At 40.9% G+C, this 20,057-nt stretch overlaps 2 protein-coding genes across 8 annotated transcripts in view; both read left to right on the forward strand.

The window, feature by feature from the left end:
* Positions 1 to 8,074, forward strand: part of LOC142949489 (SEC14-like protein 1) — a 31,743-nt gene extending 23,669 nt beyond the window's left edge. For 3 of the 4 annotated variants that reach the window (XM_076091152.1, XM_076091155.1, XM_076091154.1), the window contains 8 exons: positions 7 to 77; positions 1,112 to 1,283; positions 1,536 to 1,670; positions 1,819 to 1,953; positions 2,710 to 2,961; positions 3,079 to 3,257; positions 3,657 to 3,683; positions 5,182 to 8,074. In XM_076091152.1, the coding sequence (XP_075947267.1) occupies positions 7 to 77; positions 1,112 to 1,283; positions 1,536 to 1,670; positions 1,819 to 1,953; positions 2,710 to 2,961; positions 3,079 to 3,257; positions 3,657 to 3,683; positions 5,182 to 5,287 (1,077 nt within the window). In that variant the 3' untranslated portion in view covers positions 5,288 to 8,074. The remainder of the gene's footprint in view (positions 1 to 6; positions 78 to 1,111; positions 1,284 to 1,535; positions 1,671 to 1,818; positions 1,954 to 2,709; positions 2,962 to 3,078; positions 3,258 to 3,656; positions 3,684 to 5,181) is intronic. The other variant, XM_076091153.1, reaches the window with a different exon arrangement.
* A 2,249-nt stretch (positions 8,075 to 10,323) lies between these two features.
* Positions 10,324 to 20,057, forward strand: part of LOC142949490 (endonuclease V-like) — a 58,800-nt gene continuing 49,066 nt past the window's right edge. Inside the window, exons 1-5 of one of the 4 annotated variants that reach the window (XM_076091157.1) lie at positions 10,324 to 10,953; positions 12,291 to 12,455; positions 15,273 to 15,407; positions 18,204 to 18,243; positions 19,190 to 19,302. In XM_076091157.1, coding sequence (XP_075947272.1) covers positions 10,945 to 10,953; positions 12,291 to 12,455; positions 15,273 to 15,407; positions 18,204 to 18,243; positions 19,190 to 19,302 — 462 coding nt within the window. In that variant the 5' untranslated portion in view covers positions 10,324 to 10,944. Of the gene's footprint in view, positions 10,954 to 12,283; positions 12,456 to 15,272; positions 15,408 to 18,203; positions 18,244 to 19,189; positions 19,303 to 20,057 lie in introns of all 4 variants that reach the window. The other 3 variants (XM_076091156.1, XM_076091159.1, XM_076091158.1) reach the window with 3 other exon arrangements.

Here is a 20,057-nt window from a genome sequence, read left to right on the forward strand (position 1 = left end):
TTTCAGGTGCTGTCTATTAATGAGGAGGGTCTGAGGCGCTGTGAGGAGAACACCAAGGTGTTTGGTCGACCTATCAGGTAAACCTTCAGTATACTGGATGTACTTCAGAGCTGAACAGGAAATGAATAGGCAGCCATTTTGATTATCAGTTAAATGTGGAAGTCTGTTTTCTAAAGCAGAAATAGTTCCAGCCAAACAAATGTATTTATTCACCGTTCATTTTCTCTGTTTAATATACTTGTAATGTCTTTGAGTTTTGTTAGTTGGGGATGAGTGATGGTTATTTTTTCATTTTTTTCAATCTTTTAAGCTAAATAAATTTAAATATTTAAAGGGCCACATGCTCATATGCTCAGCGTATATAATAATAATAATAATAATAATAATAATAATAATAGTAATAATATATATGCATAATAAAATGTATATAAATTAAGCAAATGTAGTTAGGACTGTATGCTAGACTGGCCTGAAAAAATACAGAGAACATGGAGTTCACCATGTCAATTAATCAACAACATAAAAAAATAATCTATATAATATGCGATAATGAAAATAATTGTAAGTTGCAACCCTAGATCAACGCAGATTTCTCAGTAAACGTGTCATAAAAGCTTTATATTTAGATGAATATAAAAGGAGAATTAATTTTATGGAAAAGAAGAAGGAAAAAAAGTCTCTCTTTTATTTTTTTTGGACCACCAGGCAGCCTACAAATTTGTGGGAGGAGGAGAATGATCTCCTCCAGAATGGAAAGAGGCTCTGAGAGAGAGAGAGAGAGAGAGAGGGGGAGAGGGAACAGAGATGGTATCCGTTATTTTGGCCGCCCTCTCAAACAGGAGGAGGTGGTTTGGATAAGAGCCGCTCAGGAATGCATGCGAACTATGAACGTCAGTCCTCAGCCAGCGTAGATAGAAGGAAAGGGAGGATGGGGACAGGGGCATAGGGGGGAGGGGGGTCCAGAATTAGCAGGTGATGCCTTCACCACTTAAGCTTCACCTCAGGGTGACAGGTGCTAAGTGGTTGGAAAGAGGATGTGGCCCAGTTGTGTGTGTGTGTGTGTGTGAGAGAGTGTTTGCGGAGTTTAATCCTCGCTCTTCCTCTTCTGTAGCTGCTGGACGTGTCTGGTGGATCTGGAGGGGCTGAACATGCGTCACCTGTGGCGCCCAGGGGTCAAGGCGCTGCTGAGGATCATCGAGGTTGTGGAGGCCAACTACCCAGAGACGCTGGGACGGCTGCTTATCTTGAGAGCCCCCAGAGTTTTCCCTGTCCTGTGGACACTGGTAAGAACCAGAGGGGGATACTTCCTAGTTCAAATAGTCTCCTCACAATACCAGTTTATGTGGATTTGAAAGGTGTTTCAAATGTGTTGGCCACCCTCGTTTTCATATATATATACTGTTAACTAACACAACGAGACACACACACCCTGCTTTGCTCTTGCTGTAAATTCATTCATTTCTGTTATGGAATAACTAGGCTACAACTAATTTGGTGTGCCCATAAAACATATCCACGTCTGCCTCCGCCCTTAGGTGAGTCCATTCATTGATGAAAACACCCGCAAGAAGTTCCTCATATATGCAGGCAATGACTACCAGGGTCCTGGAGGGCTGCTGGACTACATAGACAAGGAGATCATTCCTGACTTTCTGGCAGGGGAGTGTATGGTGAGTGTCCGCTGAAGATTTAAACCGTTACCCTGTCGTTTCACAATATGACTTAGTTGTGAATGTGAACTTTCGGAGACACGACAGCACCCACACTGAGATCTACGGCGTTGACCCAATTCTGTGTTTGATTGTTCATGTTCTGCAGTGCGAGGTACCAGAGGGCGGCCTCGTTCCCAAGTCGATGTACCGCACGGCCGAGGAGCTCGAGAACGATGAGGTCCGCCTGTGGACCGATACTATCTACCAAAGCGCCAGCGTCTTCAAGGGAGCTCCACACGAGGTGAGGCTCAACTTAGAGCACCAAAGTGAGAAGAATAGATAGATGTTAGTGTGTATATATGTGTGTATATATATATATATATATATATATATATATATTTTCACACTAACATCCATCTATTATAGGGCACCACAACGGAGAGCTGCCTGATGTCTCTGATGAAAGGTCTGCCATCTAGTGGTTGTATGCGGTGTAGTTTTTGAAATCAAATGTGGCACAGCTTTAAAACATAATCCGTCTGCAGTGACATACAGTTAATCATGTAACATAATTTATACCAGAGGGAGAGATGCATCATCATACATAATCACCCTTCTGAAAACGGTTTTGATTTCATAACAATAATAATATAATACAATTTATTTATAGAGCGCTTTTCACAGACAGAAAATCACAAAGTGCTTAACAGAGCAGAAATTTCATATTACTGAGCTCATAACTTCACAAACAGATGTTCAGATTTCTCTTGCTGCTCTTTGACGGTGTTTTTATTTTGCCACATGTAGCTGATGCTTAAATGTAGAGCAACATAAATATACCTCTGTTATAAATGACTATAATAAAGAGAGTGAGGTTCACAGCCATAATGCTCTGACATTATTCCTGTAACCAAGAAAGATACACACATACAAGATATGTAAATAAAATGAGAACATAAGGGCTGAAGAGATAAGTAACATCTTTAACTTTATGTTTGTTTTAGTTCTTGTGCTTCTCTCTCTCTCCATGTCTGTCTCCCCTCTCTCCCCCAACCAGCTTCTGATAGAAATCATCGATGCCTCCTCAGTCATCACCTGGGACTTTGACATGTGCAAAGGCGACGTGGTTTTCAACATCTTCCACTCTAAGCGGGCCCCTCAGCCTCCACGTAAAGACCCCCTGCTACCCCATGGCATCCCCTCTCCAGTAGGCAACAATGTCCAGCTCATCGATAGGTCATGGACGCTGGGTCAAGATTACAGCATGGTGGAGTCCTCGCTCACTTGCAAGGAGGGCGAAAGTGTGCAGGTGAGGTTCAAGCAGTGTGAACTGATTCATAATGGTGCCAACATTTTGATCTGTAACTGTATTTTATGGGTAGTTTTTGCTTCTCATTGACGCTGTCTGTACTATTAATCTCCTCAGGGCTCTCATATTACGCGGTGGCCAGGTTTCTACATCCTCCAGTGGAAGTTCCACAACATGCCGGCCTGCTCGGCCACCAACCTGCCCCGTGTGGACGACGTGCTGGCCACCCTGCAGGTCTCCTCGCACAAGTGCAAAGTCATGTACTACACTGAGGTGTTGGGCTCTGAGGACTTCAGGTTAGTAACTGTGTGTTTGTGTGTGTGTAAGACAAATAAATACATTCGTATCCATGCTATATATGTGTTTGTATGTGTCCATATTTTTGCTGTTGTACGGTGTTTTACCATGATGTTGTTATAGTTTTACTTTCAAACCATATTCCTGCTCATTCTTCACTCCACAGTTTTTCCCCTCCACAACCTACCACATAGTGCCACGTATGACATTCGATATTTGATTGAATAAAATCTATAGTGTTGCTAAAATGACGAGCCTTAAGAGCATCATGATTTTTCTAGGCACAGAGTTTTGAAATGCTCAGAGACTCCTTTTAATCCAGCCTTTTCTGTCCATTCCGCTCCTGATCTATTGCTCACAACCCTGCCTTCCTGCTGCTCCGTCTTCTTCCTGTGAAGAACGGCTTGCTGGGATGTGCAGAGTTTGTAAGTGGCTCAGTGTTTGCCCCCTTATCTAGTTCATTGTCATTGCTGCTAATTTGAACTGCCCCCCTCCCTCCATGTTTGCATCTGTTCCTGCTTATGGCTTTTGTTAGCATTTGCAAACAGGATGTTGATGCTTTGTTCACACTGAAGAAATAATCCTTGCACTAAGACTACTTGCTGGCTTCACTCGCCCTGCCTGCATGTCGAACAATATCAGGAACCCTAGGCTGGGTTAAGTTCAGCACACTAGTGCTCAACTGCTGTATATCCAAGTGTGCTCATGCGCACAATACACTTAACATGTGCACTTGTATACCTACTTACGCAGACATTTCCTGGCATTTGTACTTGTTTTCATCACTCATCCATTTTTACTGAATCTCACTTTGCTGTTTTATCTTTACTTTTGCTTTTGAATCAAACTTGAGATCACCATCTAACTCATTTTAGTGCTTTTTAAATTTCTTGCTTAGTAGTGTTGACAATTTCACAGTATTATTATAAAAAAAAGAAAACCTTAAGTGGTACAAGTATCTTGTATTTACTAAGAATGTGAGAAAATTCAGAATTAAGAGCAATTGGACGACTAATAACAACAAAGCTTTACACAAGTTAAGTGCAATGCTTAACTCGGCATAAGTTTCAGCTTAATTCCTACTGAAAGAAATGTATATGATGATAAAATAAGATAATAGATAGCAGCAGAAGAATTGGAATGTTGTTTATTTCTACAAAGGGAGCGGGTCCTCGTCATGTTTCTACAGTAGCCCAGGACAGACAAACCAAACACCGGCTTTGGATAAGGCCATTTGTGTTTTGACTTTTCGCGTCGGCCACTGTAGCTCTGTGCAAAATGCAAAGCAAAATGAGGAAAGTTACCGTGAGAGATTGTGATACTTGACCATTTAAAGTTAAATGATTATAATTGTATGTCCTTTTAAATGCTTGATGCAAAACATCTGTATGCATTCTGTAGGTGTGTATGATACATCATAGACATGGGCTATATAGAAATGAACATGCTGGCGGTATATTGACTCTTTGATCCAAACACCAAGAAGCCTACATACTACATTTATAAAGACTCCCTTTTTAATTATTCATGTAAAAATGAACAAAATGCTGCATGTTCTAAAGGAAAGTAGCAACACCCTTTGGTGTTATGGTTTTGCATGCAAGACAGAGCGGATCTGCTTCGGCCCTCAACAGAAACACCCTGAACTTACCCCATACCAAAATACTTTACTGGAACAATCAAAGAATTTGGCATTGTAAGATCCTCTCACACACACAACCTTTCTACTGAGACACTGCTGCTTGTTGCAGAGCCTCAGCGGAGTGGATTAATCTCCCTCCTGTGGGTTTAATCTGGCTGCATGGCTCTGCCGCATGAGCACGAGCTGTGCACACAGAATGCAAGCAGTTAGTCAGTGGCATACACCGGTTGTATTCATGTGAAGATGGTGACTGCTCACATGTTCTCTGTCTCTCACCTCAGGGGTTCGATGACCAGCCTGGAGTCGAGCCACAGCGGCTTCTCTCAGCTCAGTGCCGCAACCACCTCCTCCAGCCAATCTCAGTCCAGCTCGATGATCTCCAGGTAGAGACTGGAAGCTGAGGACTGCTCTCTCTCCCCCCCCCCCCCCCCCCCATCCCCCACTGCCCTTACCATCAACACTCCCCTCCTGCCCTTCCTCGTTGTCTTTGAACTCTGTTCCTTTTGCACAGCAACTCTCTATTGAACTGAAGCATGCTTGCACAAACGGTAGACAACGACTAAAAAAAGAAAAGAAATCTGAGGCAAAAAGAAATGTACTCTGTACAATTTAAAGGGCTGATTTTTTTTGTTTTTGTTTTTTGCACAAAGGTGATATATTTTTTTTGTGCCTGGTATCTCAGCTGGGCTGCAGTTTGAATCAGAACATCAGCAAAATGTTTGTTGTGTGGAAAGGTTAAAGGTCGGGAGATGAATTGCGGTGCCTTTGTGGCACGAGAAGCTGAAATAAGCAATATTGTCCTTTGGAGCTACGGGATCGGATGAAAACACTGGAGGCGCTGTTACATAATAATATATGCATTCACATCTACACCCACATATGCAGTGCTGAGGCGACGCATACCTCATTCTTGTGCGCTCTCTGATAAACTGGATGTGTTGTTACATAGACACACACATAGACACACACACATGGACGTTTGATGACATGCAAAAAGTGAATTGAGTGTTTGCCATATTACCAGAGGGGTTTCTTCCATCTGGTGACTTGTTTATATAGGTCAAGTGTGGGTGGGCGGAGTGCATTCTGAACAGGACCTGGGTCAAAGATCACCTGCGATGTTTTTCAATCGTCATGGAGGTACGGAGTGGGTGGAGCTTATTGAATCTCGACAATGTCAGCGAAGTTGCCATTTGGTGGGAAAATAACAGATATTTTCCCGCCGTGGCCGCGTGAGCTTTCAGTTATTCATTTCGTCGTCTTTTGTGGCAAACCCCCACCGGTCCGTCTCACGAGGGCTTTATCACACCGTGAAAAGCATTTGAATATTTGACCCGGGTCTGACTCTTAGCTCAGTCAATCTGCGAGAAGCAATAACACAAGTTTGACTTTTCTAATGTGTGAAATATTTCTATTTATCATTAGTTTGTATGTGGACGATCATGGGTGCTGATTGCAGATGAGCTTTTTGTTTTTTTGTAAGTCGTGTCCAGGCAGACAGACGGGCAAACTGAGCCACTAAAAAACAAAGTGGCGACATCATTCTATCAGAAGAGAAGCCAAAATAACACCCCAGCTTCTCCTGGATACCTTTTTTAATTAAATTTTTCTTGGAATGACCACAGTTGGTTTGCTTTCTGCACAATTGAGGAACTTGGGTCAAGAACAAGTCAAAGTTAAAGGAGATGCCTTGTTATTGATTTGTGAATGTGCTACTGATTGGCTTAGCGCTCGCCAGCCAATGAAATGCCTGAATTTGGAGGGTTGTGATGTAATTGGGCAGAACCGCCATCATTCTCTGCTTGTGCATCAGAGTGATGTAGATGTGTACGTTACGGATGAATGTTACTCAGTGATATACTTTGATGGTGCGCGAGTAGACAACATGTTGATACTGTAGGTGTGCTAGTTGGTCGGAGTTCGTTGCTGTACTTTGGAGATGAGTAATTGATGGGGTGAAGCAGTGTGGTGTGTTACTGCATGCTCATGTGGTGATTGGGTTTAAAGATATATTATTTAAAGATTAAAAGATAGACATTCTAAGAGTTATGTGTCAATAAATACCATTTTAGCCTTTGTAAACATCACTTAGCCACTGTAGTAGATGAGCAACTGTGAATTGTGTGAACATTTCTAAATGCAACATATCCGTGCAGCAGTTTTTAATCACATTTATTTGGCTGATTAGCATTGATGACTTCACGTAGATCTGACTCCCTGTAGAGGGCAGACATTACCGCCATTGCCAAGAGTCATTCCCGTGCTGAAATCAAAACCCAGACAGACGTAGATAAGACCAATGTTTTCTCCTTTTATCGGAATCACACTACTGAGAATACTGGCTCTGTCTGTTGTTTATTTTAAAACATTAAACTGCTCTGTTTTTTTAAACTGTTAATGAAAGGGTAAGGGTTAACTTGTGGTAACTGTATGTCATTAACTGCAATAACATGAAATGCTTTACTGAAAAAAAAAAGGACCTCAGATTGCGAGCTATTTAAAGTGTGTATGATGGTGTGAAAGGATAAAAGATGTGTGTGTGTGTGTGTAAACACTGCCTCTGCCCCTCACGGCAGGCGTGTTTCTCTACTCGGCCTCTTCTTTCTGAAGCATGTATACAAATCACACAACTTAACTTTCCTTCCCCTGATTATTCCTTCAGGAGGCTCAATTTCCATTTCTTCAATGGTTCCACTGATGATGAAACAAACGACGTCAGTTCGACGCTAAACTTTTACTACTTTGTCTCTCTCTCGCTCCGTCGACTCTTTGTCACTTGTACACTCCAGTCTTTGCTGTTTTGCTTTCTAACACTTTTCATTGTGTGTATCTTAGAAAGCAGAGTGGACCTTGATTTGAAGCCATAGGCATAAAGAAAGTACTCAGATCAGATATGTTTTGTTTCAATTTACCAGAAGACTATCATGATGTGCTGTCTCTCTGACTTTAGCTCTTACAGTATGTACACCTTTCATCAAGATCTCATTGAGGAATGAGGGCTATAACTGTCTGTACTGTTCAACACTTTAATTATCGGTCTCTCTGCCTCCTTCTCATGTTGCATATCTTCTCTGTACCTTGATGTGAGGAATTATGTGTAAAGTACATGTTTGGATTAATGACAATATGGCGCCTTTACATTTTTTTGAAAACATTAAACTTGAATTATGAGAATATATGTTCACTTGCATCGCATTCATTTTCAACTCCCTTTTACTACACTTTTTCTGTTCTGTTCTCCTAAATTCACCAAAGTTAACGAGATAATGCCTCGTTTGCAAACTAATCATTTTAGAGAACTTGTAATACAAAAATTTAATGTCAAAGTTTCATGTTGATATCTGTTAGTTACAATGTTTATGCAATTCACTGGGGGTGTCCCCTTAATGCATATGGCGAACACAAGAGTGTACTTTTATTTTGTTTGATATTTTAGAATTTCATCCTCAGCTCCTATAATAACCTGTATCCAAAACACACTCGGACCCTCAAGGACTTAAATATCCCACAGCATTACTCTATCTATCTATCTATCTATCTATCTATCATTCCCTGGCTTCAAAATGATTGCTTTTACGGCTTCCACCAGATTTAGACATCTTCTCGTGTTTACCCTTTGTGGTCAATAAATGCTATTTTCCTGGCACAGAAGATAATGATTCAAAATCATTGTTGCTAATCATTGACACATTCCCAAAGTAAATCAAAATTCCGCCTACCATTTAGTATAAAGAAGGCGATACAATTTCTTTTTTGTGACATGTGAACAAAAGAGTTAAAATTCTGAAAATGGTAACTATGATTAGGACTGAAGTTGGTGAAAACCTTTAACTCAGTTAAAGTGGAAAATCATATTGGTTTATAATTGTGTAGGTTTTTTACCTCAAAGGACATCAGCAACTTCTTTAAAGTGAGGCGCAAACAAATATCTTTGACCTGGAACCTCAGTTAACTTTGAATTAACTGAGACTGAATTTCAAACTGTATCCATTGCCCAATGATTACATCAGCTTTATTGTACACATTGTTCAGAGAACAGCTGAAAATTGTGTTAGTGTGCCTCCCTACATTTTGTAATCACCACGTCCCTGTCTTCACTTTAAATGACTTGTTAATTAATGAGAATCATAACAACGGGTTTCATGTTTGCTGCATCACTGCAATGATCAAAAACAATAATCTGTTACCACTGACCTGAATCTCCGTATTTCAAATAGCTGTTTTTCAGTCTCTTTCTTTTCACTTAGCTGCTGTCAGTTCTATTGTCGGCGTTTTACTTGAAACAAGTAGTGCTGTTGGCTTTCTGATGTTCAGATCAAAGCATAGAAAAGGATGAGAAGAAACACAGAGGTTCTTGACGGTCAAACATTGCAAGATCACACGGTTTTAAAGTGATATCTGATTAAAACCATGTCTGTAGAGCAGGGAAAAGGGCCCAACATCTCTTTTTGAAAAATAATTTAAACATAGGAAGTCGTGTGACAGCAGTCAGGCCAGGCTCTAATTCCTTAATACTTGTGTGATTATCTGCGTTACATACATGTGTGGTGCTCGGCTATATCATCGGTGTGGCAGTATAATTCCATATAATTTGGTCAAGAGGTGAAACAAAAAGAAGTGGAGGGCTAAAAACAGAGCCCTGAGGTACACTATATTTCAATATGGTATGAATATTTCAAGATTTGCTTTACGGATTTATTTATTTCTGGCCTTTATTTGCAAAAAAGGCCAGAAATGTGCGGAGAAAGAATCAAACCTAGAAGATCATGGTTATGTGGCATTCCAGGGCAACTCCAGCTGATACAGTTTGCACTTGTGAAATTTTTTTAATGGAATTTGAGCTCACATGTGCCTCTGCATCCTCTGTTGCTCGTCTCTTATCTCGTTGTCCTGTTTCAATCTTCGAAGTCTCCTCATCAGTGGACATGTCAGTCTCAGTCCAGGCAGACTTCCTGTCTTCCAGTGTTTTTCTCAGCATACCTCTTCTTTGACGAGCCATGCTAGTCTAATGGATCACTCATCCTCCCTTTTAAAAATCTAATATTTTGATGTAGAATTTTCCGATCATCAGTTGGAATTTTATTTGCAGCCAAGTCAAGTGTGCCGTGCTTTCATTATCTTTGCTAAAACAGAGTACTTATCTGTATTTCTGTGGTCAGTGTCTTGTCTCTGTTACTGTCACTTTGTTCTATTCATCAAACATTCTGTCCACTTATCAGATTTTGGATTTTTCTCTCCTCCTTAAAAAATGACTGATCACTGGACATGTTGGTGTCAGACCAGTTCTCTCTCATCCTCTGTGCTGATCGTACATTTTTTTTGCCTTACTTGCTGATGTGAAGCTGTGACAGGCTCATCCCAGATCTAGTGAGTCATATTTTGGATGCCCTGTACTGGCATCATCACGTTCAATTTGAGCTGCTTTTAGTCCATTAAACAGATAATACAACATATTACATAATATAACAATTATTCTGTCTGTATATATAATATTTTGAGTTATTGTGGATTTTTTACTTATTTAGGATTCTTTATTGTTTATTACTTATTTTGATACATTGTTTTTTTTATTATGTCTCTTGTTTGCACTATCCACGATGCTGCTGTAATCCTGTAAATGTCCCCACTGCGGGACTAATAAAGGATTATCTTATCTTATCTTATAATATAACTGAGCTTAATATTACCAGATAATAACTTAATAACTTGGTAGCTGTTTGGATAATTGTTTTTAATTATGGTGGATGGATCCGAACAAGAAAACATTGAAAGATGTGTCGGTGTAATTCACTATTCTGGCCACTAGATGGCGGGATGAACCCGCAGGATGAACCACACTGTTGCGAGACGCAGGCCCCGCCCTCGCAATGACGACAGTACGCGGAAGCAAAACAGGGACACGATACGAGCGCTGGTGCTCACGTTTGCTACTGTTAGTTAATTTTTTTACTTATTAAAAATCTTTTTTCCCCCTCACCTGATTGTGTCCTCTTCACCAGACTGATACAGATGTTCGCTCCTCCTGGAGAAGATCTGGTCAACCAATGGGAGAGGTCAGAGTGCTGTTCTTTCGTTTACACACCTGGACTTTATACAGTAGCCTACACTAACTCACATACATGTACAACTTATCTCCAAACAGTGTAGCCACTTGTTATCATTAGCTGACTCGAAGTATTAGCTTGCTAAAACAAAAAAACAAAGTGCTCCATAAGGTGCTGACAGATGTTGCTGCACTTGTCTGGGTCCCTATGTTGTTGTAACTCTTCTGCCAGCAGCTCTGGAGTTGTACCATCAGTCCCCAGCAGCCACTGATTTGTGAGTTTGTAATGACAAGGCCAGTGATAACGCCATGATTCCATATTATGTCCTTATGCCGCCTGCCATCTCCATCTGTGTGTGTGTGTGTGTGTGTGTGTGTGTGTGTGTGTGTGTGTGTGTGTGTGTGTGTGTGTGTGTGTGTGTGTGTGTGTGTGTGTGTGTGTGTGTGTGTGTGTGTGTGGGCGCTGTAAAAGTCCAGCTGAGGACAGTGTGTTGGTATGCAAAGCCCTGGGTAGAAAAGTAGGCCATGGGTTGTCTTAAACCAATTACAATCTTGACCACCACCTACACATTGTAGTCCACAGTCCCTGGTCTCAGAATAGCGGAGCAGAACTTCTGTGCAGATGACATTGTACAAATTGGGGAATATGAAGACAAGTTTAGATTCACAATAAAAAACACCAAATATTCCCTGGTTCCAGCTTTGCTGCTTTTCTTTGTTTTATATAGTTATGAATTGAATATCATTCGGTTTTGGATTGTTAGTTTGACCAAACAAGACATTTGTTGCGTCTTCTAGGCAGAAACAAATAAAGGGTCAAGAGGCCTCAGGGGAATAAACCAGAGCTGAAACCTTTAGTCTATTCTTTGGTTGGCAGAAAATGAATCTGCAGGCAGTTATTTTAATAATCAATCAATCTTTCAGTTTTTTTGAAAGCAGAATGGCCCTTTAAATCTTTGCCATGTATAACAGTAAATTGAATACATTTAACTGTATTCTGTTGTTTGGATAAAACAAGCTATTTATTTAAATTCTAATGAACATTTCTCACTTTTTTTCCCTGACATTTTATAGACAAAACAATAAATTGCCTTCTTAAGACACCAGCAACCAAACGCTAACATTTCCTGAGTATTTAGCAAAATCACAAAATGTATTTATTCTTTCAACAAATCGTACTCCTCATTATGGTGTGGTACCAGGTATGTTATTCTGGTGTAGCGAAAGACATATCACAGCCGGCCTAAACACCTATGTGTAATTGTAGAATGTAAACTCTAATAAGCTTCTCAACTACTCATTGGAAATACTGGATTGTTACTAGTCTGTCCTCTGTGCAGCGAGCAGGCTCGCCTCAGACTGCAGGTGATGGAGGAGGACACTGAGGACTGGCAGCGAAGTCCAGACTTCTCGGGCCTGGAGAGAGTCGGAGGAGTGGACCTGTCTTTTATTAAAGGGGATGACATCAACGCCTGCGCCCAACTCGTGGTGCTCAGCTACCCCGACCTGGAGGTGAGACGTTCCCCCGACTGTACCAAGTACTTTCAGATGGAGGAATCGATGAGCTTTGTCGGCCTTTAGTGGCGACAGCTGGGAACAGAATGCCTTTGCTCAGTCTGGTTGCACAGTGCCCCAACACCTCCACAACTGAACCTGTGTTAGTCAGATGAAGGCACATTTTCACAAGAAAGATATAATAAAAATATGTCATGATGTGAAACTATCAGAAAATCGTATTTGCCCTTAACAGTAGCCTTGCTAACTTTATTTTGGGAATGCAAGGCTTCATCACTTCTCACCTACGTATCTTGACCGCACGAGGAAGACTGTGAACACACTTCATCAAATGACTCATACTGTACTGCCACGATTGCTGTCTGGTTAGTTTTGGCAGCAGCTGATGTGATTTGATCACCTTAGATCATTTCTCTTATTACTTTCTGTCTACAGCCGTCTGATCAGGAACTTTGTTCTACCAAAACAGATCCTGTTCAGGCTTTAACCTGTCCACTCATCCTGCCTTTGATTTTACTTTTCTGCATGTAACCTTAAAAGACATCCCGTCTTTTAAGGCTGAAAATGTCCTTACTGGCCAGATGTACCTTACATTACATATAGTGCGGTATATGAATATATAGATACTTGAGCCATGATATTGTATTACAGTTAAACTGGAAGATCACTAAAAATAAGTTCAAAAGCGAGTTTCTTGACCTTTGAAACAGAAGGTTACTTTTTGGGGGCGTGAATCAGTAGTTAACTATACTACAAACAAACCAAGGGCTTAGGTCCGCACTTATTGACGCGTATGTGGGGACAACTGACTCCTCTTCACGACAACTGAGTAAACTTCATCTGCTGAGGAAGATCAGGAAATTGTGTGGTTGAAAGCTCTGGAATACACTTCCATTTTTAAATTAATATTTGTACTTTTGGGTCATTTGCACATTGGCTCATAATAGCTTGTATTTAACACATATTGAAAGCTGTATTAATTGTAGTGTTTATGGCCAGCAGTGTTTTTAGCACCTAATCTGCTAAATGCTCCACTATGTTCACTAGCTAGACGCTAAAGTTGTCATTGTGCTGTTTGCTGCTAGGCAGGTAGCTTTCAGTGGGTTTATCAGAGCTTTCTAACCTTAAACTGCCGCCTTCTTTCTGGCTGATGAGAGCAGTGAAACCAAAACCCAAACAGTAAAGTTTGCAAAGCTGCAAAAACCAAAACAATGAGCTTAAAGACGCTAAATATCTCCATAGAGCTGAGGGGAACTGCAGAGTTGGGTGTTATTTCTCTGAAGGCTCATCACTACGATTGACATCATCTATTGTTGATATAAAAATATTGATCATAGCAGTTTAAAGTGTAACAGTGTTGGAGAGGTGAAAACACAACTGTAAATGAAAATAATTGCAAACTCGTAGCCACGATGCAAAAATCTTTGCTAAATTATGAAATAAGTTAAACAGTGTTCCCACGTATCCTGGAAAACCTGGAAAACAGTAAGGGCACATGGGATATGAGAGAATAAGTCAAATGTAACCTATATTTACATTATTTAAGTCATTGTCTCTGTATTTGGGTCATTGTACGAGGAGAACACAGAGATCAACAATACTGTAATACTGTGCTATAGAAATGCCAAATGCATTCTAATCGTACATGGACCCGACAATATCATGAAGGAATTGTGAACTACCTTTGAAAAGTGCTTATTTCTTAATACAAACATCCAAACTCAAAGGGGCCTTTGAATATTATTGATTCACCTTGTAAAACAGCCTTCAAATCATTTTTACATGCGCCTCTTCTCATGGATGTGATGGATTTTAATATTCTTAACCCAAAAGGTTTGTGGATGTCTAATCTCATCCAAATCAATTTCCTGAAAGCAGACTTGCCAAGCATAAAAAGCAATATTAATACACCTGAGAGCTGAGGTTTAGTATACAACACAGCTCAAGGTCCAGTCCTGTTACAAGCGCTGTTGTTGAAGTGACTTTGGCAGTTCTAATTTCATTATTCTCTTTTCTGAAAGCCTTTCACAAGCATTCCTCCTCACTGGCATTTATCTGTGCACTAACATGGGCTGCTGGCCCCTTCTGATTATATAACCCATTATAATTAATGACATTGGGGCCCCCCCCATTGGGGGGGGGTATTTCTGATAGCTAAGTCTGTTCTGAAAACGTCCTTGTGTCGAGCGCCAGTGGCTTGCCTTCATCCACCAGCGAGAGCTTTTGCATATTTCATTTGTAGCCGTTGCTTGTAGGCCTTGACAAGAGGTGCTTGTATCTGATGTTGCAGCATCTAACACTGAGGCACATTGTGTCGGTTTTTTTGTAACGGTGTCCACTTTTGAACACAGCAGGCTACTTAAATCCAATAACTTGTCTGATGCTCAGAACATGTTCACAGCCTTAAATCAAGAACATGTTCACAGCCTTAAATCAACATGTTCACAGCCTTAAATCAACAACATGTTCACAGCCTTAAATCAACAACATGTTCACAGCCTTAAATCAACAAGAGGTAACAGATGTTTCATTTTGTGCCAGATGGGGAATGCTAGTGATGATCTTATACAGCTTGTTTGTGCATCTGTGGACTCACCGTTAAATACACACTGAGGTGGATGCATTTGTCCAAAGCATGACCCTATGATCCTGACAGTGTCATTTTCTGAGCTGCATTCAGGCCAAAAGATGCATCCAAACCCAGTGCTGTTATTACACTGAATTGACACTGTTCTTATGGGTGTGTGTCAGTGAGCAAGCAGGTAAGGGGTCGGTGTACTGAGATATATTAACCGCTGTTTCAACTTTTCCCAGGTGCTCTATGAAGACAGTCAGATGGTGACCCTGACGGCCCCCTACATAGCTGGCTTCCTGGCCTTCAGAGAAACCCCCTTCCTTCTGGAAGCTCTGCAGCGGCTGGAGAGGAACCAGCCCAAACTTCTGCCTCAGGTCAGCTTCTGCACAAACACACTAATGTGAGACATAGATGAAGTAGGGTTTAGGGCTTTAGAGGTAGGGTTGTATGAGGTACTTACATAGTCAGTGTATTACCTACAGTAGATGGCGGTTGGCATGGTCTCAGTTTGGTGAAACAGATGTACCAGCACAGAAGCAAAACAACGCACTGCTGTGGATGGGTGCAGCAGTTGTCTTTCTTCTTGTTGTTATAACTAGTTAGGACATTTTGCCTCAAGTGAAAGAGCACGCTTTGGATTTGCTTCATCGTGGTGCTAGAGGAGTACCTCACATGATGTTTTTTTAACATTTTGAGGTTAGACTTGTGAGACTTTATTTGGGTCTTCTATGTCACACTTGTGTGTTGAAGAATATGTGAAAGGCGTTGCTCACTTTTCCACTTGCAGAAAAACATAGATATTCAAACCTGACTTTCGAAGTTCGATATTGATATTCAAACTTCAAAATTTTGATGTACTTCAATCCCTTTTTCTTCATCTTTGATCTTTCATTTTTGATTCTTACGTTTTGCTTGCATTCAACCAGTTTCTGAAAGTCACATGTGATTTGGTTTCAAATTTGGCTATTTCAAAACATTTCGAGCAGGATGCATGCAAGCTTTCTTTCTGAGTGAGATGATAAGATCAATACCATCCTATTGTCTTTGAGCACAGAACTGGAGGGAGGAAGTGGTTAGCCTAGCTTAGCATTAAGACTGGCGCCAAGGGGATCCGGCCTAACTCTGTCCAATGTTAAAAAATATTCATAAGAAAACCTCTAAAGCTCACTAATCAACATGTTATACATCAGTGGTTTCACCTGAACACAAACAGAAACATAAAAAGGTGTGTTTACAGTATCTGGCAACCTGTGACATAGTTACAGCAACTCCCCCAAAAATAAGAATATTTAATTTGATTGAAACACAAACATTATAGAAATGCAAATGACTCGGGTAGCTTTAGCACTGTTGGGAGGCAAATGTTTGCCACTTTGGACAGAGTCAGGTTAGCTGTTTCCCCTTGCCTCTAGTAGTTATGCTAAGCTATTTCCCAAAATGTTGAACTATTAATCGTGGCACCAGGGGAAAGCTGCGGTGTATCAAGATGGTTCGTCCTCAATAAACAGTGGCCATAAAGCTCAATCTCAGCTTGTCAGGCTCAATTGTCTCCTTGCTCACCTGTAGTTGTACTGTGCTCGCCTCAGGTGTGCTTTGATTGTAATGATAAAGCCAGCATGCTAACATGCTTACACATTAGAATCAGTATTAGTGATGACGTGCTAGCTGTAATCTCATAGTACAGATGGAATTTTTGTCATTCATTTTTGAGGTCTCCAGGATGAACTGAAGAGATGAGTATATGAAAATGACAGACTTATAAAAGCGGGTTTGAGGTTACCGACACTGAACGAGACACTGACACTATTCGGCTCATTTAAATGGTGCAAACCTTCCATTACTTCATGCACATTAAAACACACTGAATGAATTGCAACTCCTGTGACAAAGCTCTTCTGTTCTCCCTCTCTCCCCAAAAGTCGCCTCTAATTCATCCTCACCCACTCACTTCCGTTTGTCGCAGCCCACGCGCCTCCCACTCTGTCTCTCTGTCACCATGCACGGAGGGGTGCAGAAACAACACACACACACACACACACACACAGAGTTCTATTTGTTCTGACATTTAGCCCTGGACAGATGCAGTCACTGCTCCGTTTATCTGCCACCATTGAAGTGATGTTTTTCCCAGTGACTTATGATTCACAGCTGAAATAAGTCAGAGTCACCTTTGGCTTCAAGAATTCATCGGAGTCGTGGGGCTGGAACAGTTAGAGCATCAGTGTGAGGAGCTTGTCTCTGACGAACTGTAACTTTTGAAACTCAGTATAAAGACACTCGGCTATCTCACACTCTATTGTCCCTTTCACACATGCAGTCTACCCCTGACATGCTCCCGGAACAGGGGGTCATGTGTGAGTAGGAGCGGGGCTCGATATTCAGGGGAATCTGTACCACCGATTTTCCACCTCAAGATCTCGTAACATTTAACGGAAAATGCTTGTACTTGAGGGCTACGTCCGACGAACGACACTTCCACGTAGAACAAATCACCGCTCATGACGTACTTGAATTTGAATGAAAGCATTTACGCCAATGCTTTCGCAGGCGATTTGACTTGTCTCGCAAACTAGTTCAATATTGAATACTAGTGAGGCTCCGGAGCGAGTTATCCAGTGCACGTACATCTGGCCTTGCCCCTTCTTCTTCTTCTGGTGACTTTTATGGCGACTAGCATCCATAAGTGATGCATCACCATCTTCTGCTGAACTTCTTCCTTGCCCCTTCTGTTCCAGCATTGTCATATTTCTGAAGTGCATGTGTGCGTATAGAGGAAATCACTGGCGGTGCCTCAAAGGTTATCCCAGTAATTTACTGGGAGCTATGTGTGAAAGAGGCTTTCATCTCCTGACATTGTATCAGACAGTGGTAGCAGCAGGGCAACAGACTGCAGATAAGCAGAAAAAAAGTTTCACAGCAGGCATTTTACCTTGTTATATCAGGAGCGCACAGGTGGATCTAATAACATTAACGATGCCTCTGCTCCACTGAAGTGTCTCAGCAGCCATGATTAACCTTATTGATTACACCTGTTTTTCCTGCTGTGACATGTCGCCTATCAAAATGTGCAAATGTACAATAAGCCTTCAACTTTGCAACATGAACAGTAAACAGCTCCATCTTTGTTTTGTACTATAGCTTTCTTCATTTCAGTTGTGCCCTCTCAACAGGTGGTGTTTGTGGACGGGAATGGTCTCTTCCACTACAGAGGTAAGTCAAGCTGCTCTATATTGATCTTTTTTACAACATGTTACATTTCATGGCATGAAAAGCACTGCATTCCATTTAGGTGTTATGCTGCGTTCATGTATTGTAAGCATATGGGAAGAACTTATTATTCGGTGTTTTTTACATTATGAACATATTTTCCCCACTTGGCTGCTCATAATTACATTCAAACGGTAGGATGTGAATGTACTAGCATGTGTGGGACCAAGCTGGCAGGCATGAGGAGTCAAAAGTGGGTTTTCAAAAATAGGGTTTTATTTACCCAAAAATGAAAGTTACAAAATTAGCAACAAAGTTCTGGGCCCATAAAAGAGGTAAACTAAAGACAGTTTAACTCAGGCTCTACTAACTCAACATTAACAGAACAAAACTGACCTGACAAAATGGACCTAATTAACTGAACACAAAGGGGATCATATATATATTGGCTGATCAGACCATCTTTTTTAAACAAAGGGGATTTGAAAACACAGAAACAAACACTACCGATTAAACTCTACATACAAAACAAAAGAGGACAAGTAGCATATCAGTATAAATATATTTTAGCAGTTAACCAAACAAAAGCACCAATAAATTAATATACTCTAAGAAATAAAACAAACAATCTACTAGAACTGAAGATCCCAATCCTTCCCATGCTGAGCCAGGCACTTGGTACATTCGGATTGGCTACTTTCTGTATTTAAGAGCTCTGCTTTAAGGGGTGCATCAGATATTAAGATTCAGATCCATTTAAGCTCATTTAAAAACACTTGTTCAGAGTTCAAGTTGAGCTGTCTTGTCTCTCTCTTTAAAAAAAGGCTCTGCAGTAACAAAGTCATTACTATGGTGTCAACACTCTTGAAACCCCAGTTACTCTTGACTCAAGAGTAACTCTGGTTTCTCTGAGCTTTGATTTGACATTGTCCCCGTTTGGACCCTGCAGAGTTTGGCCTGGCGTGTCATCTTGGAGTGCTGTCGGGGCTGCCGTGTGTGGGCGTGGCCAAGAACCTGCTGCAGGCGCAGGGTGTGTACAAGAATGAAGAGCACCAGTCACAGGTGAGACTTGACTTTTTTCCACACTTGACAAAGTTGTTGATTTGTTTTTGTCCCTTCTGTGCTGTGGGTCATCAATGTAGAGAATATGATGTGCTACCTCATATATTGTTTTCATTCTTGCCGTGTACAAATGTTGTTTCTATAAAAGAGGTGCCAACCACGGGTCAATGAATTATTTAACTTATCAAAGTGTAATCACTTTTCTTTTTTTTCTGCTGTGTTTGTTGCTCACTGCTTTCCAAAATATGCAAAGAGATGTCAGGGACGAAGCAAAGGACAAAATCCTCACTTGCTTTTAAATGTGCATGTGAACTCACACTTGCACATCTATTTGTGAGTGTGTACGTGTTAGTGTAATGCTGTTTTGACAGTGTGTCTTTTATTACAAGCCAAGGCCTTCTTGTGTGGCTAATGAACAAAGAAGCCTGTGACTTTTTGAATGCAAATCAAGCTGGAACACATACCCATTGGTCAAAGTATACCTGTGGGACAGCACTAACTGGATCTCATTAATATGCAAATGTTCACCTTGTTTCAGTCTGCAGCCTCAGTGACCTGTTGTGGAAAGAATAAAAACAAGTCAAAGTTAAATCCATATGAGCAGAAGTCTGGCTAGTCTAAAGTAAGAGGATATACAGAGTCTTAAAAAGACTGAGTGGCCTTTTTTGAACATTTCTTTGAACATTTCAGATATCCACAATCCCATTTTTACTTGTCAAAACTGATGTGAGCCATTCTGGCATATTATTATCTTT

The sequence above is a fragment of the Anarhichas minor genome, unplaced genomic scaffold, assembly GCF_050575085.1.
Source record: "Anarhichas minor isolate MPS153535 unplaced genomic scaffold, ASM5057508v1 ptg000014l, whole genome shotgun sequence".
In the NCBI taxonomy this organism is placed as follows: Eukaryota; Metazoa; Chordata; class Actinopteri; order Perciformes; family Anarhichadidae; genus Anarhichas; species Anarhichas minor.